Source organism: Falco peregrinus, chromosome 8 (assembly GCF_023634155.1).
Source record: "Falco peregrinus isolate bFalPer1 chromosome 8, bFalPer1.pri, whole genome shotgun sequence".
Classification (NCBI taxonomy): domain Eukaryota; kingdom Metazoa; phylum Chordata; class Aves; order Falconiformes; family Falconidae; genus Falco; species Falco peregrinus.
This window is the reverse complement of record NC_073728.1, coordinates 65,417,527-65,441,810: the sequence shown is the minus strand read 5'-3', so window position 1 is coordinate 65,441,810 and position 24,284 is coordinate 65,417,527. Positions and strand designations below refer to the sequence as shown.

The window sequence follows — 24,284 nt, the reverse complement described above, 5'->3', positions numbered from 1 at the left end:
TTCCAGCCAGAAAGCCCAGGAGGTGCAGACGTGAGCGATGAGGGAGCAGAGCTTTAACCTGTTCACTGTGGGCCTTACTACTGATGCAGTGTATGCAGGAGGGCTTTGATGGGGGCTGCTGCTGCTAGACTCTGGCAGCCCCAGGACCCTCTGCAGCAGACAGAGCCTCCTCGGGGTTAGTCACATATATAAACTGTTTATTGTTTCAAAACATGCTTTATCCAAAACGCAGTTCTGCTGAAACACTACTTGGCTTCCCAAGAGCTGCCTGGTCACTGGTTAACTAAAGGAAGGGAGCTGAACCCAATTAAGGGAGCTGAACGATTGCCAACTACAGTTTTTAAACGTTTTCAAATATTGACTCTCTTCTGTAACAAAAATGACAGTATTATTTTCAAACAAAACCAACCAGGGGCAGTGACAGCAGTTTAACACTACTGGATACTTGTACTGCTTCCAGTCAGTATGCAACAGCTCTGCTGGTGGCAGCTCCTGCAGCAAACTGCCTCCTTTGCCCAGTCCCAGTGGAGATAGATGCACTCAAATGTAGTGCGTGGCTGAAGAAAGCATGTTCCTTGTTCAAGCAACAGAAGGACTTTAATTAACACCAGTGAAAAGGGTTTTAAGTATAGAAAGTACTGAACTCCAGAAATATTTGCTCTGCTTGAAAGCTAATGTCCTGCTTTAAGTCTGTTTTTATGTCTCTTGGACTTGAATTATGGCACATTAATTATGGCCAGAGGCAATGAAGAAGTGTTATTCCTTTACAAAGAAGATGGAGAAATTCAGTTAAAAATAGATTACAAGAGAGTGCTGTCAGGCACAGGCATTTTCCTGCCTCTGCTGGATTTCTGTTTTCCATAGACCAAAGAGGAATTTGCTCAGAGAACATATGGAATTTTTAAATTACTCAGCATAATTAAGTGTAAGTGGTTAAATGAGCGCAGTGACTGTGGAGGTCACTAGAACAGCCATTAACTTTTCCCTGCTAAGTGAGGTGGCAGCTGGCCAAAAAGTCATCTTCCTCCCCGCCCCCCCCCCCCCTTTTTTTTTTAAAGTATTTTTACACAGGATTTTTAGCTTTTGTCAGAAAGAACGAGAAGTTGTGTGCACATAACACCCAAGTGTGCCACAGGACTGCACTTCCAGCATGAGATAAAATTTGTTGCAAGATCTGAGATCAGACCTGGAGCACCAGATCCAAGTGATCCACCAAGTTCTCATAGGACCTGGTGCCGCCTGGAGACATTGCTGAGCTTTATTCAACAGGAAAGAGGTACAGAAACAGTAACTGCCTACCACCTCCTTTGGAAGGAGAACGGAGTTTTCTTTGAAAACATAAGCTGTACATAAAATGGAAACTTTTGACAACTCACAGATCAAAGTGAGGTTTTCTTTTCCTTATGCTCCAACATATTAGCAAGTATTCTCAGAATAGCATCACTGCTTTGAATTCTCTTTGCTGGGCCACACTGTCATCCAACACTGCTGAAGAGGCTGCTCTGGCTTGTTGCTCCCACTGCCTCCTTCCCCCTCCTGCAGCGTTCGTGTGGCCCTGCCACAAGTCTAAGATCAGGGAACTGATTCAGCTGAAAATTAACCTAATAAAATTAATCCAGAATCAGTAATTAGCAGGAACAGTTCCTTGGTCCAGCTCCCCAAGCCCCACACACCAGCTCCGGCACCCACCAGCCAGCATTAGCACTTCCCAGAAGAAGGTGGCCCCAGCCTCGGCAGCAGACTCTGGGATCTAGCAAACATTGCTGCAGCTACAAAGAGCTGGTATACACAGATTGCCATCTAGTGGCTTATGAAAACGGGCGTTCATAATTTTACTCACTCAGTTTTTGTTGACAGGGGATGCTGAGTCTGAATACTGCTGCAAGCCTGCTCTGAAACTTTCTTCCCGATCCTCCTGCTGCCTGTAACAGTGCCCTTGCCAGTGCGACCAACAGCCTCTGAGGCCAAATTGTATCAGCTCCGCTTTCTTCCTTTATTAATCCTCTACTTTAGATTTTCAGGATATTTTGGCTAGAAAGTAAGGCCAGAGTGACTTTGGGAGGAAGGTTCATTGTTGGCGCTACTTCTCCTGGGTGAAACGCAGATTCCCACCCCTCAGTGTGGGGCTGGGCCCCACTTCGCACCCCCCCACCCCGCTCCTGCTGAGTCAGCCCCACTGCCACCCTGGGAATGCTCTGACCATGCTCACACCTTAACCAGGAGATCCAGAGAATCCTGGTGGCCTTGTCAAAGCCCTCCTGCGTGAGGCCAGCAGGCGCGAACCTGTAGGACATGACATTGTCAAGCAGCCTGAATTCAGAAATGGCACCGGGTTAAGGCATTTGCTGCCCAAATTTAGTTTTAGCACAAGGCCCCTGCTCACACTTGACTGTGTCACTGAAGACACTGTCTTGCACAGGAGATCCCCTCCACAAGGAGAGTCGGACACGTGCTCGACGGGAGCCCGGGAGCTCCCTGCCAGCCCCCTGCCTTGGGGAGGATTCATCTTGGACATCACAGAGGTCTCTGTGTGCGCCCCAGTCACCCTGGCTTGACTTTACGGTCAAAGTGTGACTCATCTGACTCATTGTGGTAGTGTAAGATAAGAAAAACCCGGTATAAAGCCTACTCATTTCCATTGCCTGTAAAGCCTCAAATGATTTACTCTTGTATCTACATATGCATTACAGATACGTCTGATCAGACGATTCCCACAGTAGATGAGTTGAAACAAGGCTGAAAACAGTAAGAACCACAGCACTATAAATGTGGCATTAAAATTAGCTTATTGGTTCAGAAAATGATGCAGATAAGTTGCTGATAAGGGTATAGATTACTGAGCAAAAGCTGAAGATACACTTTTGTTCCACTTTTGTTTTCCCAGCAGAACTGGGGACTTAGACTATGGTTCTGCTTTGCCTCCTTGGTGACCTCCAGACAAATTGTTCCCCTTCTCCATATCTCAATTTCTCCTTCTGTAACACAGAACTGATAACTTAACCAACATCTTTGTAAACTGGATTGGCTGAGACTGGTAAAAAGGGAAAAGTCATTTTAAAGTAGGAGAAAACAGGAGCAGAATTATAATCCGTGAAGCTTAGCTGGCTTTCTAAGCTTCATCAAGCGTTGCATTCATGGGTTACTCTTGTGCTTGAAAGTCAATACTCTCACCAAGATACATCATCTGAAGATTTGCCACCTTGCTTAGCTGCAGGCTGTAAATAAAAGAAACTTGATGATAACAGAAAAATGCTGCAAGGGCCCAAGCTGGGTAAAGGCATCAGCTTTTTGGTTCGGATGACCCAGGTCCAAGCCTGCCAACGCGTGTGCAGTGCGAGCCACCTGCACCAAGTCACAAGCAACAGGAATCTTGGTTTGTGAGGGGATGGAGCTGGGGAGAGCTGGATGAGCTGTAAATCACAGGCAACCCAGAGGGCTGCGGGCAGGCTCCAGCCCCGAGTGATGGGGTAGAGATGATGGCTGAAAAAAAATCTGCAGTGAGAAATTTTGGCAGCGGCGTGAAGGGGTTTGAGATGCTATGTAAGTGCAGGCCAAGGCTGTTTATAGTGTCAGTTTCTTGGCAGAAACTAGCAGCATTTTTGCATCTAGCAAGCACATCTCTACCCAGCGCTCTCCATATGGCACATTCATATAGCAGTCCTCCAGCTCCTTGTGACGGTTACTGTATTCATCAAAGGTTACATGAAAAAGAAAACAGGACCATAGCAACTAGACTAACATAGCTGGGTGGTATCTAAACATCAAGTCCATATACCTTAGAGTGAAGTGAGTTGTTTGGGGGATTACACTTCAGGTTTCCATGGAAAAAAAACTCCCATAGAACACAATTTCAGATGAATTACTGTGTAAACTGAAGAGAGGTTTCAGAGCTTCAGCTTGATATCTTTGATGAGTATTATCTAGCTGCTGCCAGCACTTTACAATTTCAAAATTTAGCTTAGCTGTATTTTCTCCAGGGTCTAGAATTCTGCCCATATTTCCTTTGAAAATAATGAAGAAATGGCCTCTGTGGTTACTCCACCATCTGCTTTGCAATCCAGAGTGAAAACAAGCAAATAAACGTGCTGGAGGTAGAAACAGGATGAGAGCTGAATGTGACTGCTTCAGAGCTACTTACAGCCCGAAAACACTTGTATCTCCTCAAAAACACTGCACACACAAAGAGCATGGCAACTCATTTATACAAAGAAAATAACCAGAAAGCAACAGGGGCAAAAATCCTTACAAATCAGTGAAGCCAGTTAATTACAAATTGTGGCAGAAAGACAAGAACTGTTGTTGTACTTCTCCGATGTATATTTAAGATGCTTTCAAGTGCTATGGTTAAAGGGGAATTCATCATAACTTGAGCAGGATACCTTCACTGTTCATCTCCTTTCAGCAATGCAGTGGAAAGTCATTAGCATGTTTAAAAGTAGCCTGGATTATGCACAGAAACAAATAGCTCTGCATTGGCAAGGAAAGGGGACAGATGATTTTAAAGCCTTTTTTTCCCCCTTACCTTCAGTATCTGAAGTCCATCGGGATCCCCAGGACATGAAACTGAGTTTCAGCCGGCGAGATTCTTCAGGTCAGTAAAATTAGTTTTCTCACTCAGAGCTGGACTCTGCAGCAAGAATAAGGCAGTATGTGGCACAATTACTGTACTACTGAAAAACAGTATTTTTCATATAAACTTGACATGTATTTCTGGCTGTGAGTTGCAGGTACTTTAGAGTATTGCTAGGATATATTTTAATGAAAAGATAAGAAAATTTTCCTTGGTTTTAAAAACACAATCTGAAATAATCTAATTTAAATATTTTCATGCTACTCAAAACAGGATAATTTTTAGCAGATTATGAATAATTACCACATTCACATATAATTTGTGATGGAGATAAATTGTTTTAATAATTTTTGTTATTTCAGCATAAGAAGGAATATTTGGTATTACTTAGCAGTTACAAAAGTTAGGCTGATAGTGGTTTTTACTGCTTCCGTGATTCAATTGGAAATAATTATTTTCATTGCTCCCTGCCAGCTCTTCCTCCTCTTCACTCAGCAGCCCATAACCTTAATTACAGCTCTTCACTCCTGCTGACGAAGGCGGCCTGGAGAAAGGCTTAGGTGAAAGGCAAAATTAATACTAGCAGTGCTCACAGGCACCATGTATGACCAAAAGAGCCAGAACAGGATCTACAACAGCATAGATGTGTTGAGAGTTGGCAGGTGCTGTGACAGCTGCTTGTCGGACAGAGTTGGAAGGGTAGGTGCAGCTGGTGGTAAAAAAAAAAAAAAAAAAAGTATCTCAGTGTCACCTGCATCGCATGCTGTGGGGAGCAGAGAGAAGAGGGAGGTGGGGAGGGGTGGCAGCCCCCATGGCAGCATCCTTCGAGGCAGCACATGCTCCTGCATCTCCGTCAGTGGTCCAGGCTGGTCCATACAGGAACCAGCTGGGCTGGGAAGGCCCACCACTGTGGTCCCAGCTGGGACTGGACTGATGAGCAGCCAAAGCTCATAGTAAGGGATGATATCCGAGGCACAAGTCACAGGCATGCCAAGTCAGATTTTATTGACAATAGATAGTTTAAGAACTTTTAACTTTGCCTGTTCATCTCTTTCCAGTTTTGTCTTCCTGCTCCTTACCTGCAATCTGCACAGATAATCTGTTCACCACCCCAGTTCGATTTAATGGTAACTTAACATTCTGTTCCTCCTCTTTGGCTTGTTTTGTTCTCTTCCCTGCTAGCGAGGCTTTACTGTGAGAGCTAACGGTGGTGGTTTTGTAGCTTGTGGATGAACTGCAGAGTGGGCTCTGCATCACAGGGACTTGTTCCACGAGAACTGACTTCGGTGTGAACACACCTGTCTGCTCATAGACCGAGTAGCCCACTAGAAAACTCTTACACTGGCCTAAAAAAGAAATTACAACTGGCTAAACATGTTAAGTCTAGATTTGGATCCAAAATGTGTCACCCTTGTAGCTCTGCCTGTAGGAAAATTTCCTTGTAATTTATGGGAAAACTGCTTCAATTCAGCTGTGAGGCCAGAAGACAGCTCAGCTCTTTGTCATCCATTTCTCAATCCCAAATAAAGTGAATCTACAAAAAGAGAAAAATAGTTATTTCACCATTTGCGTGCATGCAAACAGAAAAGGCATTGCTATTTTTTTGTTGTTGTTCTGCTTTCCCCAATTAAACTGATCTGGTTTTTTAGAAGGTAAAATTTTGGACGTTTTGTAAAGCTACATGAAAGATACTAATGCAAGAAGTACAAAGAACCACCACAGAGTGTTGTTTGTTGTTGGGGTTTTTTTTGAACCATTTACCTTCTGCACCCTGTTTACAGATGCGAGCAGACACTGGCAGGCAGGAGGCAGAAATCTGCCTCACACCCCATTATGCTCAGATGGAAGGGGAAGCCCTTGCTGTTTCTCAATGGGAGGCTTGCTCTCCGCTTTGCGCCAGCCATGCAGCTCCCCAGGGCCCTGGGCTCTCTGCAGGCTTCGCTGCGTCCCCTGTGTGCTCAGCCAGATGCACCTGGGAGCATCCCTGGGCTGCACCCCACGGTTTCATCCCACATCCCACGCCCAGGGTTGCGCTCCAGCCCAGCATCATACAGGGTGCGGTACCATCACAGGGAGGGGACTGCGGGCGAGGGGCCTTCAGGGTAGAATTTACTGCATATCACCACGTCCACTCTGTATGCTGTGGTGATGATTCATTTATGCAGGGAAAAGCCAAGAAAATACTCCCGACTGAACAGAGCTCTTGACTCTAACATTTACACGACTTTTACATGACAAATAGATAGGGATGGATTTTTCCTCTCTCTCTTCCCACACTTTTCATGGTCATTTGTCAAATATATTGTGTCCTGTTCACTCCAAAGCTCTGAGACCTTCTGTAGCTTTATTTCCTCCTGGTATTCTCTAAACAAATTGCTGTATATTTTTAACAAATCTTATGAGAAGTGATGAGTACCATGTGGAAAAAAGTAATCCCATTCCATACATGCATATGTTTAAGTGATCTGATGTAAAACTACCTGCTGTAGCATCGGCATGGCTGCATGCATCCTCCAGCCTTGCACGGACGTCTGAGCCTATTAACGGAAGCAACGACTGGGTGGGAAAACTGTCACTAGCTAATAGGTAGACAGCAGGATCATTTTCAAATTTAAGCTCTACATTTAACTCCAGGTTTGAAACAAAAATAAGAAAAGATCTGAGGCAGAATTAGGCCTTATAAGCTCAATTAAAGCTCAGGCAGAACATTATGAACTTCATACTTGCAACACTAGTTAAGATCACTTGATTGCTGCAAATTTATTCCAAATTAACAGTGGTGCGAAGGAGTGAAGTATTAATCCAATGATGTGGGCTTGAACCAATCAATCATTTGTAATTATGATCATCTTGTCTTTTGTTAATATGCATATTTAAAATTTAATTCTGATGCCTTATTCAGATATGACAGTGAAATCGCTAGAGATTAAGGAGCGAAATGAGGAAGAGAAGCTTGTTCAATTAAAAAAAGCCCAACACCCCCCTGGCCACAAACCTTGATATTGAAAAACAATGTTATTTGAACATTAAATAATGAACAGAAATAAACTACCCATGTCATCAGAATTGTTATCTTGATTGTGTAAACATGTGAAACAACAAATGCATTCAGTCTAAAAGGTACTGAAATTAAGTTAACATGAAACATCTGCATCTCCCAGAAAGCTGTTATTGACATATGAAACTGTGAATTCTCAACCTCCAGATCAAACCTACTATTACACGATAGTCAAGTACATCTAGTTTAGATAAAAGGATTTAGATTGTAAGAATTCCAGGAGAGTATAAGATGACCAGGTAAAACATTAAAGCCAATTGCAGCTAATCAAGCAGACATTCCTGTCATTGAACCATTGCTACTGAAATCCATACCCAGGGAATTCTTTTTCCACGTAAGATTATATTCCCAGGTCCCTTTCCATTCTTCGGCTTTTAAGAACAATACAACTGCTGCGGCTTTTACTCAAAATGTAATTAAACAATTTATTTGTTTTACTGAGGTGCACATTTTTTATTAGAAAAGCACTGGACTGGTAACTTGCACAAGCAGATTCCACTCCTGGTTCCGTGCTTACCTTTAGGTGGTGTTAAAGATGACCTTGCCCTGGTTTGCTTCTGCTCGCTCAGCCAGCCTTTGAACAAATGCCCGTACTCCTCCGCAGTTCGCTGTGGCTCCAGAATTAGCAAAGCCATTTTATAATTGATTAACTGAACTCAGGCTGGTCAACTCTTAGTTTTGTTTAACTAAAGGCTGGCTGCTGAGATCAGTGACCTGATTTTCACAGGACTGAGCAAACGTTCCTCCAAACAACAATTCAAAGCAAACCAAGGACCCTCTTCTCATGTATTGTGTAACCCAAAAGCACTCAAACCCACCATTCCACATGTATTTAAAAACTGCAGTAGACCCAAAATATTTAGTGGTGAAATTGCACATCTGACAGGCATTGGGAAGGTTAAAATACAGAGAGCTATTTTTGTAATACTCCAGTCTAATGATTTCAGCTTCTTCTCTAAATAACATCTTAACGGTTGATGACAGCAAATGAGACCATCCAAGAAAATCTGATGCATATTCTTCTGGTGAAGACGATGAAAAAATAAGCAGCCTATGCTGAGGTAAAGGGAAGAGCACTAAGTGATCAGTAAACAAAGCTGCAAGCAAGACTAACAAAAGTTTCTATGAATATATTAGAACAAACAATAAAAGCAAAGTACACAACCATTACTTAACAGGGAAGGAAAAAAGGAAAGCAAGTGCTGCATGATAAGGAGGTTACCATGCCCTTTTTATGTGAGCCCTCACCGAAACACCAGCTGTGACCCAATGTTCAAACCCTTAAAAGGCTAAGACTATTTCTGTAAATTGTGTGTCCATGGAGGCTTATTAAACGATACCCGAGGGTTCTCAGGGAGCCGGACACAGCAATTGCTTGGCCACCTGCAATCATCTTGAGAAGGCATGCAGCAAGTGCAGGGATGGGGCCACAAATGCTGTAGTTACAGAGGGACAAATAAAGCACTTTAAGAGGAGGACCTGAGGAACCAATGTTAAAGCCTATAAGGAGGCTGGAAAATAATTAAAAGATCAGTCTGTTGATACATAGAAGAAAATGAGGTGATAACAAACAGCCAATATGGGATTGTAAGGGGGAAAGGTTAGGCAAATCTAGTTACCTTCTTTCATAGGTCTTACTAAAGATGGGGAAGCAGCAGATGAGATATCACTATTTACAGGAAAACCCCTTTCAGATAAACTCACTATCAAGGTTGAAACGTGAGTGCAAAATCACGACTGCACCACTCTCAAACGTGGGCGATATACCCCACCCTCAATCTGCACTATTAGCTATTCTAATCAACATGGGGGATGAAATTTAAAGATTATAACAAAGTGGAAGGCATTGCAATCACTTTGGAAATGGGATTAGAGTTCAAAACTGATCTACATAAATTGGAGAAATTATCTGAATTGTTAAAATGGAATTCAGTACAGCGCACAATGCTACTTTAAAGAAGAAATGTCATGCCTATAAACAAGATGGGTAACCATGGGCTCAGTTGCACTTCTGTAGAAGGGGATTTGGGGACTGCAGTGGAGAGTCAAACAGGGTTGTTTGTTTGTTTTTTTTTTTTTCAAGAAAAAAGAATGACAGGGAAAATTAGAAGAAGTTCACCATTATGTAAGAGGCTGCTGCCAAACGGAAGAGAATAAGCTGTCTTTCATGTCTGTTGTGGATAGAACAGTAACAATAAAGCACATTAAAGGGAGGAAGAAATAAGCCTGACATCACAAACCATTTTCTAATCATAAAGTTAGCCAAGTACTGACAAGGTGCTCAAGAGAGATTGTGCCATTTCCCTCCAGCTGGAGTTTTAAAGGACAGGTCAGACCTATCTGTCAGAAATGAGATAATCTTGCCTTTTACACCAGGTGATGGACTTCCCTGGGTCCCACACAGACCAACTTTCTACAGCCAAGAGCAGAGCAGGGTGTAGGGACAGGCAGCCTTCATGGGGGGCTCTGGAGGGGCAGCCACGGGGTCAGCCAAGGGAACAAAGCGCGGGTGTTAATCAGCGGGCAGCATTAGAAAGGTAGTGTAACGCTGGGGGGCTCCGTGTTCAGCCCCAGGCGCTGGGTCCTGCCTGCTCCCCTGTGGCAGAGAAATGGGGCTTCACCGCTGACTGCCTGTGCACCCCCGGGCCCGTAACGGGGACCTGCAGGAAGGGGCTTCCCCCAGCTAACCCAACTCACAGGAGGGTGATGAAACAGGGCATCCGTAAAATTTTCAGAGACCAGATTTGAAGCCTCACTTCAGAAAATCTGGATCCAGCTCCATGAGTGTTGCCACCAGACTGACATTCTGCTGAGTGCAATGAGAGGGTGACAAGGTAGCCAGAAGTCTGTAGTTTCATCTGCATGCAGAGAACCCCATCTGACTGTCCTGGAACACTATTCCAAAAGATAAACCCCACTCTCTGTGTCTCCCAGGGGAATGTTAAAACTTGACAAATCCCATATGAAATAATAAAAGGTAATTCTGTCACTTGCAGGCTCAGGACTTTAAAAATAAACCAAATGGGTATTTGGCAGATTTTGGCTAAATGAAACCATAAGAAAGCAGAGTGGCCACTAATGTGACATCTGCTGTTGGCATTAGTTAAGTGCAGACACTGCATTCCTCAGATCTCCTAACCCTGTCTGAACCAGTGATTTTTGATTGGGACAAAATACTGGAATGAGAAAATCATCCTGAATTTAAATGTTTCTATCTGTGATCCAATAAAGCACAGCCATGCCAAGATGCTAGATTCTCTTTTCCTATTGACAATTAACATTTGAAGTAGCTGCTAAAACACTCAGAAGATTGACTTACATTAATAACATGAAAATTAAATAAAGAAAAAGGCACAGAACTCACTAAAATCCTCCATAACCTGTTGTGAGTCTCTAGTGTTTGCCTTGATGGTATGAGAACAATATGACCTTCAACTTTCCTGGGTAATTAAACATGAACAGGTTAATACGGTAAATTTTTAAGATGGATTTTCACTTCTACAGATTATATCCTTCACTAAAACAAAAGTCCTCTATGCACATACTTTCAGACTCTGTACATTTCTGAGGTAAGGAGCTGGCATTGATCTATCAACAGTGAAATTCTTTTCCCTGAGGATGCAGCTAGTCCCAGTGCAGGCTCGGGACATTGGGCATTACTTGGGTCTGACGCTGGCTGGAGTAGTGGTACTAGCTAAGTGTCCTAGGCTAACAGGTTTATTTGTAACGGGGGATATCTGTGCAGATTTTTCTGACATAATTATTGGCCAAATATTCATCTCGTTGCCTGAAAAAGAACTGAGAAGCTGGCACCCACCAGAATGGGATAAATCACACCCCAAGTAAGAATGTCTGGATTTTACCATGAAGCCCAAACGGCCTCAAGTTTGGATTCATAAACTGCCGAAGATAAGCCTTCACCAGTGGTTGCTGCAATGGGTCTGGAAAGATTCTACCAAGAAGTTCTGGGACCAGCACTCAGCTGGACCATTAAACTGTGCATCTCTGGTGACCTCCCTGACAGGCTTACGGGTGGGCGAGCTGTGCGGGGGGAAACCTTGTGCAGGTCTCAGGGATGAGATATCCTCCTGTAATGAATGCATTTAGCAACACGAGATGTAAACCACGTGTTTACAAAGGGGAAAACACACCCTGTGCCTCAGGAGCTACCTAACACTGTGCTGCGAACAGGCAGACAAGGGAGAGGGAATTTTCCTGACTCCTCTTTAGCAGTATAGCAATAAATCATTATTCTTCAGACTTGAGAAAACACACAGAGGTAACGAGTGCCTTTGGCAGGTTCTGGTTCAAAGCCTGCCGACAGCAGAAAAGCAAGAATGTTGGAAAAAAACAAATAGAAATATATATGGTAAGAGCATTGTAATTCCAAGAACGATGTGGTGGAGTTCAGTGTGTAAAGAAACAGAGCAACGCCCTTCTTCCTAAAGACACGTAATTACAGTACAATTTTTGAGAGAGACCCATTCCAAGACTAATGTCTAATTTTAGACAATCTTCCACCTCACCATTCCCGATGAGGACCAGAGAATCCTTGCTCTTCTAATGTCAGTACTTCCTGCAATAAAGCAAAGAAATGACAGGCAAAAAAAAAAAAAATGCCCTTAAGTGCACAATGCTTTGCAGTCTGTCCCAAAGCATGGGCTGCTGTTTGGCAAACAGCCTGCTGGCTCTGGTTAGGAAAGCGCAAGGCTGACAAACACAATCCAGAGACTTTGCAATTACAAAACCTCCTCCCACTTTCAAACTGTGTTCCACAGAGCTGGACTGAGAATTCCCCCCTGGAGAAACATCCTGTTATGTTTTGCTGACATAAAGATGGTCAACAGCAGCAGGACTTACACAAATTACATACATTTCCTTACTCCGCTCCTCATCTACAAAACAAGACAACAGAACCTCCCCGTCTCACAGGATGCTCAAGGAAAACCACAATAAATAATCTGAAGTCCTCACATCTTGATCTATTAGGGCTTGCAACTCCTAAACAACAAAAAATATTTTTAAAACTCTTCTGACTCCATAGACTGTGTAAAAGATTGTTTTAGTTCCAAGAGAGATGCTATTTAATTAAATTTTAAAAGTATAGCAACAGAACGATGTGTCAGCTTATACGGACAAAAGGTACCAAGGCAGTGCTACAACACAATGGGATCCACACTAGGAAAGAGCTCGCCTGTATTGCCCAGCAGTTGGAAGAGCAGTGAATTACCCCAAGAAAAATAACTATGTGCTCTTGAACCATGTAATGAAAATGAGGAGTCTTCTCGGTAATTTTAAGAGGAAAAAAAAAAAAAAAAAGCTGGTCAAAACCATTACAGCTTTATAGAAAAATGAGATGTAACAAAGGTTTCCTGTTGCCAGGAGGGCTACCGGGTGCACATCGCCACTGATTTGACAGCCCAAGTCTGAGCCCAGGTCGACAACATCAGCGGTTTGGCTGCCTGGGAATGTGATTGCTCTAGATGATGCGGGGGACAAGCTGGGGGGGGGGGCAAGCAACGGGGGGACAGGCCGCCGCGCCCGAGCCCGGCCCCGCCCCCGGCCCGAGCCCCAGCCCCCGCGCCCGGCAGGAGGCGCTGCAGCCCCGCCCAGCGGAGGCTCAGGGAACAGCAGGCCCCAGCGACCCTGGCCGTTTGCCGCTAAGATGCAGGGCGTAACATTAACACTCGACACTCCAAAGCATCTCGGTGAAGACCCAGAGACCGAAACCTGGTCCAGGTAAATTGACTGGCATAGTGAAAGAATGCTCCTTCTTTTGCAAAACCCGTTTCTGTGGTACAACGTATGTGTTATACTCCAAAGTGCTTGCTGGCAGTTCTTTCAGCTAACATGGTTCCTAAAAAACATTCACAAACTTCTAAATGATGGTATTGATACGAACTAATGCACTGTTAGTCCATTAGCAAGTGGCTCCCACTGACTTGGGCTGTGACCCAGCCCCAGCCTTCGCACCACGAAGCACATGCCCAACTGCAACCATTGGTCCTTAGAGGAGCGAGAGTCCCAATTCCTTCGTGCATGGGTTATCCAGTGAAAACATCCTGGTGCTGATACCTGGAGACATGCCTAAAGGTATTCCACCTTCTTATTACAGACCGAAACAAATGGCCTCTACAGTAACCCAGTCTGGACCGCTCAGCTCCATGGAAATAAGGTAATCAATAGTTTTGAAGAGGCAGCCATGCAAAGCACGAGCGATACTAATGCACAGAGATGTTGGTGTTCCCCATACAAAGCCAAGATACTCCTCTGCAGCGTGAGGATGGAGGAACATCTGACTTCACACAAAATACCAAATCAGTCCCAGTCCCTGCTCCCTGTGGCTTCTAAAGCTATTCATCCACTACTAAACAAGTGACAGCCCCTCAAGAACAGATGCCAACACCAGTGCACAGATGAAAGGCATAAGAGCACAGAAAAACACGCTTTTTAGTAAAGAACATGCCATGTAGTTTGTTGATACTTACAGAATTGTTGCCTGTAGAAATAAACTTAACTGCAGTCAGCAGCTGCCTCATCGCAAAACAAGTGTTCTGAAAAAAAAAAAAGGTCACTGCAAAGCTAACTTTTCATTTATGTAGAATAGGAAGTACTTTCAAAATGAGGTGTGATAACAAAAGCAGTTTTAAAAAAGCAACAACAGCATTCATATTTGAATGCTTTAAGTTGAATAACATGAAAATGTTGAAGAGATAATGCAGGATGGAAGCAAGTAATGTTAGTATTTCATTGGAAAACTAGATGAGAATACTGATGTTAACAGACTGGAAGAGAGTTCAGATTTAGAACATAAAAGAAAAAATTCTACTAAATATGAAAGGAAAATGTGGGAGTAAAGAATTACAGAATACAAGCTTGTCAGTCTATGGCATGACAAATCATATGAAATGGTACTGAAGAGCAAGATCTAGGACAAAACATTACAGAGAAATCAATGGAATTGATTTTGGAAAGGCAATAAACACAGTCAGTAGAATCACATTAATTAACGTACCAGAAATTTGGGATATTTAAGACTACCGGTCAAGACATAACATCGTTTTTATAAAGTCCTCTGTGAATTACAGTGTTTGGCCTACCCCTACTTGCTCCTCTCTTGCCCCCAAGAAACCAGTTAGAAATTCACTGCTAAATTCTCCACAATGTGAGAAAAAGAACATAAACACTTCTGAAAATTCACTGCTTGAGTAGAATGCATAGTAACCTCTACTGCCAAAGCAAGGACTTTGTAAGCATATGGATCTAAATAAATACCTTTTCATATGGTCCTTCCAAACTTGGCAGCTGTATCGCCACACTAAGACAAGCTAACTTTAATGTTTTTCCTGTGCACTTAAGTTTGCCTGTGCTGTGGTGAAAAACAAGGTTACTTGTAACAGTTTTAACACATACGTAATCACCCTGGCAGCAATCTACAGGATCAGCACACAAGCTTTAATAAATGAACCACATCCGTATATGCAAGCTAAGCTTAATTAGCCCCTTTCACAAAAATACAATATTTGAGTATTAGAACCTGATGTGCTCGGGAAAGTATGTGAGCTTTTATACTTACTAGAACAATTCTGTATTTAATTAGGTCTCATTAGTAAAGGTAATCACTGTAATTTAGTTGCACAAATACAGGACATCATGCTCCATCAGCAGGTAATGTTCTTCATTAAAAAGAGTAAGAACTTTGTGCGCTGGGGCAGATGTGGCCTACTAATCTAAAGAAGTCACATAGTAAAACATTTTGCTAAATAAAATCAACTCACCACTTTTATTTAGGATAATAATTTGTAGTAATGTATCAAAGTAGAAAACTGGGCTCTTGAATTTGCTTCTGGAAGGAAATTGAAGCTTCTTATGGGTGTTTTAAAATTCATTGTAACCACCAGTTACAGTAAATGCAAGTCTGAACAATTTTGTGCATGACCATTTGGTTCTTAAAGGCTTTACACTCACATGACACTTCCCACACCTCCCAGTAACACAAGCAAAAGCTGGCTCTGGCCAACAAAGGACCTTGCCAGTAACTTCTAGTGGTCCTAGGAAGCTGTTTTTAGGAGAATGTGCAGAACTAAGGGAACAGTGAACAAAACTGTGTGCTGCGCCTTTGAATTTATTCATTCCCATACCACTAAAATCAAAGCTTTCCTTTGAAGATGCATTTGCACATTGAGTCTTACCAGGTGTTAACATAATATCTGACCAGCTATTCAACTCCTGAAGTCTCTGAACAGGTCATTCCATGAACACAACAGATGAACAACAGACTAATACCTGTAGTAAATTCAATTAAATTAAATCCCTTGGATAAATTGCTGAAGAAATGGTAGTTATAGTCTAGCACTTTGTTAGAACTCTTTTTGATTTCCAAGGTGGCGGCAGGGAATTACTATCTACATAAGTAACCTCCCCTCCTCATCATGAATTAAAATGCGCCTGTAGCCTCTCCTTGTGTATTTTAAGAATTAGCAAGTGCTTATGTGAAGAACAACAATTTTTGCATTCCCACTTCTCATGCTTGTAAGAGTTCTTGTGACTAACATCACAAACTGTATTATACTTCTCATGTAAGGTTAAGTATTTGTGACTGCAGCAAATACCAAATCCAGTTTTAAATATGATTTTGATTCAATATTGAAGATACTATTTTAGTACTGAACTCCACTGAAAAAGAAAGATTAGAAACCCCTTTTTTCAAAATTTAAGGAAAATTTAATCAATATGCTTTAAATTATTTTACAGTAACTACAATACTGACAAGCATAACATTTTCAAAATGGTGTTTTTCTTGGAAGTACTGCAAAAGAGATTACTCTTCATCTAACTAATATGTGCACCATTTGAAGAAACTAGTTAAAGTCATCTTCAGAAATCCAAGTTAACATATAGCTACTCAGACATCCAAATGTATTCATATTTCAAGTGTGACAGAATTACAGATCCCTTTAACTTTTAAACATGTTTTCTAATTCATAATTTAGGTATGTAAACCCTGAAATACTACCACATCAAATGAACAAATAAATGAGACCAAAGAGTATACTTGTTAAAATACAGAAAATACTCTTAATTGCTTGTGTTCATTTGTGCATTTTGCTTTTGGTAAGAGGGGAGAGAAAATAGGTTCCTTATTACTGCAGATTTATTTAAAAAGGACCTCAAACTAAGGGCATCTGCAGTTCTGTTAACTTCTTTTGATAAAAATCTATCAACTTACAACTGCAATACATCTCCCTCCCTGATGCCCCTAAAAAAAGAGAAACACAAACCCCAACAAACACCAAAACGCAAAACAAAAACCAAACATGACCCTCAAACAACCAAAAGTTACTTTTCTAAAGATATAGGAATGGGAAAGAAATTACATTAACCTGACAAGCATGAACATGTATTAAAGCTATAGACACCTCAGGTCAATTGAAAACAGTATTCAAAGTCCTAAAAAAGTGAACGTGAGACATTTGTTTTCATTGTTCCAGATGATTCAAAACAGGTCTAAGTTTTATGATAGCAACACTATACAGTTGTTTGCAGCCGTTTCTGGTCCAGCTAAAGGTTCCAAGTTGATGTTTTTATTTTGGCCCACCAAAGTCCAAAGTTTGGACAGTCTATTCAAAACACAGAAATGAGAGCAAAGACTCCATACAATAAAGCACAGGGGTATGCTACTAGAAGTTGTTGTCCTTCCATTGCTAAGGCAGAAATAAAGATTTTGGAGGCAGAAAAGCTGCACCAGCCAATGACTCCAGCCGTGAGAATAATCCCCATCATTCCCCTGTAAAGACAGAAATAAAAAGAGAATTCATAAAGCCTTGGGTATATAAGCTTATAGATGTCATAATTTGCCTCCTTCTAACACCTTTTACAGATTCTAAGATGAATTGTAGCTTTTATATTCGATATTAAATGAAATTGTTCCAGTAAAGACTTCAGAATGGTATTACTCAATTATGACAGCCTAAAAAAACCCCCAAAATTAACTTTGTGCACATGAAACCTAAAAGCAGTGAGTAAAGTAACGATAGTAAGTTCTTCCTTTTCAGTCCTTAATTCCATAGAGCTATAAGGAATCACACTGATTTTCTTGTTTGTCAAATGCAAATTTGCATTGTAAATCAGAATTAATTTTCGACTTTACAGGTACTGAGACTTGCCAGATTCAAAGCTGACTGAAAACAATCTTGGTATTATTTGAGTCTATGTATTTAAAAACTGTTGACTTACAGATAAAACCAGTATTCACCTATTTTTCATCCAGTAAATACCTGGAGACTGTTGGTATTTATGTTTTTACACTTACAAAAAATTCCTGTCATATTCAAATTATATGCATCTTTATTACTGAATATTAAATTCTTTTTAATAACTTCCCTCACCACCTCCTAGGAATCTAATACAAAATTATAAAGTTCATGTACTTACTGCAACGAAAATACAATTGCGAAAGTGGAAAGTAGGATCATGGGAAGAAGACAGTATCCAAGGACACTGGCAACGCAGCCAAACGAGACACCCGTCATGCTCATTAAGTTCAGGAGACAAAACATCCCTAAACATCCGATTGCACTGATTCCATACACATAACCAAATTGAATTTTACCAGCCTGAAAGTCAAGCAGAGTAACATGTTAGCTACCAGAACAGGTAACGCCTCCCACAAACAAAGGGATAAGGGAAGAATACAGAGTATCTTAACTTTCTCCATCACCCACCATCCCCAATTCTGATACTCAAATCCAATAGGCACTATTTTCCCACAACCTGAATTCCAGGACACCTGTATATTCTAGGCACCCAAGAGGCACATTTATCTGAACTTTACACACCTTGATGAACAGATTCAGGTCTAACTGCTATTCTTTGATCTGGGCTGCAAAAGTTTACAAATTCTTTAGGGTTTAATCAACTAACTTCTCATGCCAATTGATTACTTGCAATGATGATCTTTACAGAACTAGAGTATAAAGACCGAAAAACTGTAAATCAGGAACTTCTTGACAAATCCAGAGCTGAAGTCCTTTAATTTGTGACAGACTGCATGAAGTTATAGCACAACATAAATTACAAGAACTTCCCAGAAACTGAAGCTGAGCTGTAAAGCAGTGTATACGAATGGCAGAATTAACTCATGTAGATTTTAAGAAGTCAGAATCAGAACTTTGCTCACTAACATGTATGCAGAAAGAATACCTACATTATTTCAAAACATGTGTATCCTATGTCATCATGTTTTTCCAATGACAACATCGATGCTTCCCTTTTCACACCTATCAAAACATACACAACACAATGGCATACACCCCGGCAGAACACAGGGCCACACAGTTACTGAAGCTACGACAGCGTGTGGCTTCAAGATCTGTCTCCACTACTAGCTTCCAGACTAAATTTATAACCCAGCTCTCTTCTTCCTCAGGTGCTACAGAAGACAATCATACCTGCTTTAATCTTTTTGCTAGGCTAAGCTTGTTTTCTTTCACTACATTCAGTGAATTAAAAAAAAAAAAGCAAGCAGCATACAGGAGAAAGCAGTAATTTCTTAGGAAAAGAACATTCAAATGTCTTTATTATAAATACGTTCATTAATTTTACTGGCCTAGTTTCCATAAATAAAGTTTACTTATTAAAGTAAGTCCCCTTGGTACAAAACCACTGTGTTCTAAGTGTCATAGCAATGTGAAATTTTAGGCAAAAATTAAATGCAGTGCCTGAAGACATTTAGAGAAGAAATACTGATTAAAAATACTGAAGCTTTCAATGACAAGGAATACTGTTTGCTGCTACTCTCTCATTTCATAATCTACACTTTTGAGTCATTAAAGCACAGTATTTCAATTAAGCTCAACTAAAAAAAACCCACCAGGTTTCAACAGTCTATTAAGAAGCGTAAACAATCTGAAAGCATTTACTTTAGAAGTGTTTTACCAGACTGACTCTTGATATAGTCATGCCTAACTTATCAGCATTTATGAAATCACTTTTTACGCATGAATTTTGTATTTCTTTGCCTCTTGAGTATCAGTAAAGAACAATGAATAAAGAGTATGGAGCAAAGAAATACAATGAAACAAAACAGAGAAACAGACTCAAATATTAACCAGTTTAAAAAGTTAACAAAAAGTTTAAAAAGTTAAAAAAGAAACGAAACTCTTAAAGGAAATAAATATTCAAATATTCAGTGTGTCCATTGTTCTGATTCCTGATAAGACATAAGATAACAGAGACTGCAAAAAGACAAGGTATGATTCTGAAAGCAAAACACCTTGATCTATAAAGAAAACTGAAACAGGTAAAAGTCTGAGAAAACACGGGTCACACCCATTCCTGTGACAAAAGGAAGCCATATTCCTCAAAAGCAGAGTATGAAAAGAAATATGAATTAACACTGAAATAATTGCCATGCAAAAAAACAAGCACAAAGGCTTGGATTCAAACTCCACTGAAGTGATAGTGAACTTACTAATTTCAATCAGCAGTGTATGAAGCAGTTTCCTTGGTCAGTATGTGCTTTTTTGACCTCCTTGCTAAGAAGTCACTTCCAATAAATGTATACATTATTTGGCTTTTTTCCCAGTGTTTCCAAGAGTATTAATGTACAAGCAGTAATATTTTGCAGTCAATATCTTACCAGTAATAATGTGGCTCCAAAAGCTAGACAGAAGACCATAGGTCCAGCCAAATCAGTCTCATTCATGATGCTGCCATCTGCTACTTTTAATGGGTGTAGCACTGTTAGTGTCTTCTGCCAGATGTGGTCAAAATTGATCCCCAATTCTACAAGTTACATGAAAATAATTATGCACATTTATTTCATTTTTCCCCCCTTCCTGTCACTCCCATTTTCTTCACTCCTACTTTTCCTTGTCTCCCCACATTTAAGTCTCCTTCAGATATCATACTATGGGGAGCGAAGAATGGAGTCATTCCACCTTTCCTCAAGCTGCTCAGTGTGCTGCCTCCACAGATTCCAGGTCTCAAATGCTTGGAAGTGACAAGATAGTTTCCAAAGGACCAGGTAAGACTGTAAGCACACTGTTCCGGGTCAGCCTAAAAGTTCATTTAGCCTAGTACCCCATCTCTGTAAATGGCCAAAAGCAGGTACATATGAAGTTGTATAAGCACAGAACATGCAGATTCTCAAAGTCTCCAATGACTGGTGGCTCAAGGACTTCTAAGTCCAAGTAGTTTCTCTTAACTACCCTCAGTGGATTTCTCTTTCATAAACCTGTCATTGAGCCCCCAAAAAACCCACCCACTCTTTTTAACACTTGGCATTTCATGACAAGGAGTTTCACAGCTCCTTCTGGCTAGATACGATTTCAAATTGTATTTCCATCCATGGTTTGGCCACGGTTGTCCGTCAAAACCTAGTTATGAATGCAGTTACTATTTGTCCACCTCAGGCTCTGGGAAGCATCTATGTAAACAGAGCAATTTTTTGAAGAATACCAAAAAAGCACAACAGGGTAGAAGGTATTATGAATACCCTTCTCTCTAACCAGCAACAGTAAGGGTGTCTTCAGTTATTTGGTACTGAACAAGGATAGACTGTAAGCTGGAAACTGAAACCATCCATTTAGACATTAACTACATATTCGTTCTGGCATTCTGCACAGGCTGTATTCTACACAGCCGTTTCTGCAGTGTTTACCATTCCTCTTTGGCAATGAAAGATTTCAGTTCTGACCAAAGAATCAACTGAAGCTAACTGCATCGATATATTTTACAAGAAGTGGGCAATTTTAAGTGATATTTCTGTTGTTGGAAATATTTCTGTTGTGTTTTGTCATCGGTGCTGTACGAAGTCATCTTATCTGTTTTACTGATTACATCTTCACAGAAGAGATGGTATGAAGTAACAAAGCACAAATCTAAAACCACAGAAGTTCACAAAATAACATGTATTTCATTTACCAAATAGAGTTAAATAAAAAATTAATGAGAATTCTAAATCAACTGTGCACTTTCAGAAGTAGGGAATACACACCCTGCTACCCAGCTTATCCCCAAATTGGGAAGAGTTTTGGATTTTGGCCATAAAACATAAGTTATACCTTCTAACAGTGGAGGTTCATCCTCAAAATTACTTCCATAAAAAGACTGTGCTGAAGTTGGAGTGTATGTCTGTGTTGGCTGGTAAATCTGCCCTGTGTAAGGCTGCTGCTGCATCATGTCTGGAGGGACAAATCCACTTTGTTGAGAGTATTCATAGCCTCCATACTGCCTACAAAGGATGACATGGCATTATGGACAGATACAGAAGTTTATTTTAAACACCTCCCTGCAAAAGTAAAGCTTATTTTCAGTTGCAGCAAACAATCCTTTATTCTTTTTTAAAAGGTCACATTAGATCATCCCCTACTCAGATCCAGGCCTTTTAGGCATACAGCCATGTCCATCAATTCAACCCCTTACAAACAATACACTGTTAAGTTAAAAAAAGATAATTCTTGCTGTACAGGCTAGTATTGCTTTCTGGTTTTAAGTCAGAAGCCTGGAGAAATGAGCGTTATCCATTGACTGAATTACTACTATAGGCTATAGACCTGTAAAAGATTAGGAAAATTCTACATCTCAAACTTACTCAAATATTGTCCATTAATTACTACTGACATCTCATTTGATGCCAGCATTAATTTGCTATTTAGAATGTTTATTTGCAAACACACTATTAGAGAAGAAAGCTGTTTACAGTATCACTTTTGTTCCTCTCCATATTTAAAAGTTTAGTTTACAAAAAAAAAAAAAAAGCAAAAGCAAAGTTGTTTTCCCCTTCACTTGGGCACCACGTGTACCAGGTAGTATTATGATATATAAAAAGGAATCATGATATGGACATCAAATGCACGATGACATCTACCTACAGGACATAATGCAGGGGGAAAGAAAGGGTGATTTTTCAGTTTCTGTTTTGTATATTCTCAATTAATTACCAACACATCAATTCATACCATCTTTGGAATACTTTCTATTATAGATTTTATATGTATAAAAAGATAAATTGCTATCTTTAAAAAAAAGCTGAATCAAACCTATGCTCTGTTCCTAAACAAACTTTTAAGTTATTCTTGCCACTAATAATTTCCAAGTCTGACCACAGCTATTTCAGTAAATATCTCCAAAATATTTAAATATGGAAATATAAAGAAGGCAAATCCAGATGTCATTCTCCTTTCTTTCCTTGCACTGGTACAGTTCAGCCCCATCGCAGCACTGTAATCCTTTTCAGGACACAAACAGGCGTCAACCTGCTTGCTCCATCCTACCGCAGGGTTCACAGAGGTCATAAACCCAACCAAACCCCTCAGCCTGAGCATGGATATTCACACAGGACTCCTAAGAGATCCCCCAGCCTAGGAACGCGCACCATGTTTCCCTGCTAAAGCCTAGGAATCGCTACTGGCATTGCAGGCTCATTTCTGTGATGTTGTAACTAATTTTTATGCCCCAAGTGACTGTAGATGGACTTACAGAACAATGGTACTTCTTTTCCCAAAGACGTGAAGATTATTCATATAATTAAATTAGTCATATAACTTTTCCTTCAGCTTTCTAATCTTTGGTTCAAAATGCTGAAGGCAGCATATTCAACATACAACTGCTTTATATCTCCATTTACAGAAGATAAGGTAGGCTTTTCATATAACAGAGCAAGAGGAATTCATTTACAGGCAACAGTGGTTAGCTGAAACACCAACCCTTCTCTGACTAAACAGACTATCCCAGAAGAACCTTAACTCCGGCTTAGTCACTAAAGAAGCATAACTGAATGGCTTTATGCAAGACACATGTTACACCAGTACAAAAGGCAGGCACGAGTTACTTGCTGTACGGTCTTCCACTGTAATCATAGGACTGCGACTGGTCATCGATACTGTAACTCGTCTGGAAGAAGTCTGTGTTGAAGCTGTCAAACCCAGACATCGCAAATTATCTGTAAGAGAACAGCGAGGCTTGCTCGGCTCTGCAAACCCACCCTAGAAGGGAGCAGCGTATCGGCGAGACCGAGCGGCTCAGCCCGCCCGCCGCCGCCCAGCACCTGCCCGGCGACCCTCCCTCAGGGCCGCCGTGAGCTTCCGAGCGCCGAGAGGCCCCGTGGGGAGCGGCCCTTCCTGAGCCAGGCCCCACGGCGGCCCCCGCCGCCCTCCCTCGGGCCGACCGCAGCCGCGCGGTGTGCTGCCCCAGCGGCCTGCCTGCCGTTCCAGCCCATCCGCTCCCCACATGGCCGAGGCCGAGGCCCCGGCCCCGGCCCCGGCCCCGGCAGCAAGCGGTCCCACCTGCAGCCCCTCCGGGCCAAGCCCCACACCCGCCGCCGCGGCCCCTGCGACGTGTCACCCAGCCGCCCGAGCACTTCCGGGGTCAGTGAGGCCGCGCGTGCGCGCGGTGCACTGGGCCGAGCACCTCCCCCGGGCACGCACCGCCCCCGGGCATGCGCCGCCGCCCGGCCCGCGCGGCGCCGCCGCGTTGCCATGGGGACGGGACATGGGGCAGTGGCGAAATGGCGGCGGGGCGCGGGATGGCGGCCGGGGTTGGGGTGTGCTGGCTCCGGGTCCGGTCACCCCCTGGGGGCTGCGGGCGGCCCGGTGATCGCGCAGCCCCCTCGCGGGGGCGGAGCTGGCGGCTTTCCCGGCGCTGGAAAGCCTT

The 24,284-nt window shown here is 41.9% G+C and overlaps 1 protein-coding gene and 1 long non-coding RNA gene across 2 annotated transcripts; both read right to left on the bottom strand.

Annotated features, from left to right (window-relative positions):
* Positions 1 to 2,638: 2,638 nt before the first annotated feature.
* LOC114011130 (uncharacterized) lies at positions 2,639 to 12,215 on the bottom strand. Its single transcript, XR_003552893.2, has 4 exons — positions 8,146 to 12,215; positions 7,051 to 7,107; positions 5,650 to 6,104; positions 2,639 to 4,627 (listed from the first exon to the last, which is right to left on the bottom strand). It is a non-coding gene; the product is annotated as an uncharacterized LOC114011130 (long non-coding RNA).
* A 2,847-nt stretch (positions 12,216 to 15,062) lies between these two features.
* Positions 15,063 to 24,051, bottom strand: YIPF5 (Yip1 domain family member 5). The gene is made up of 6 exons (XM_055811898.1): positions 23,918 to 24,051; positions 23,464 to 23,574; positions 21,695 to 21,864; positions 20,269 to 20,414; positions 18,063 to 18,244; positions 15,063 to 17,415 (listed from the first exon to the last, which is right to left on the bottom strand). Exons 2-6 carry the CDS (start codon positions 23,562 to 23,564, stop codon positions 17,253 to 17,255), a joined length of 762 nt encoding a protein of 253 aa, XP_055667873.1. The 5' UTR covers positions 23,565 to 23,574; positions 23,918 to 24,051; the 3' UTR covers positions 15,063 to 17,252.
* Between the last annotated feature and the right edge of the window lie 233 nt (positions 24,052 to 24,284).

Bases quoted from the DNA above. Each gene is read 5' to 3' on its own strand.
- YIPF5 (XM_055811898.1), bottom strand. From the start codon at position 23,564: ATGTCTGGGTTTGACAGCTTCAACACAGACTTCTTCCAGACGAGTTAC. The intron at 21,865-23,463 runs GTAACTCGTGCC...CATCCTTTGTAG, and splicing joins AGTGGAAGACCGTACAGCAA to GCAGTATGGAGGCTATGAAT. The intron at 20,415-21,694 runs GTATAACTTATG...TGTAACTTGTAG, and splicing joins TGAACCTCCACTGTTAGAAG to AATTGGGGATCAATTTTGAC.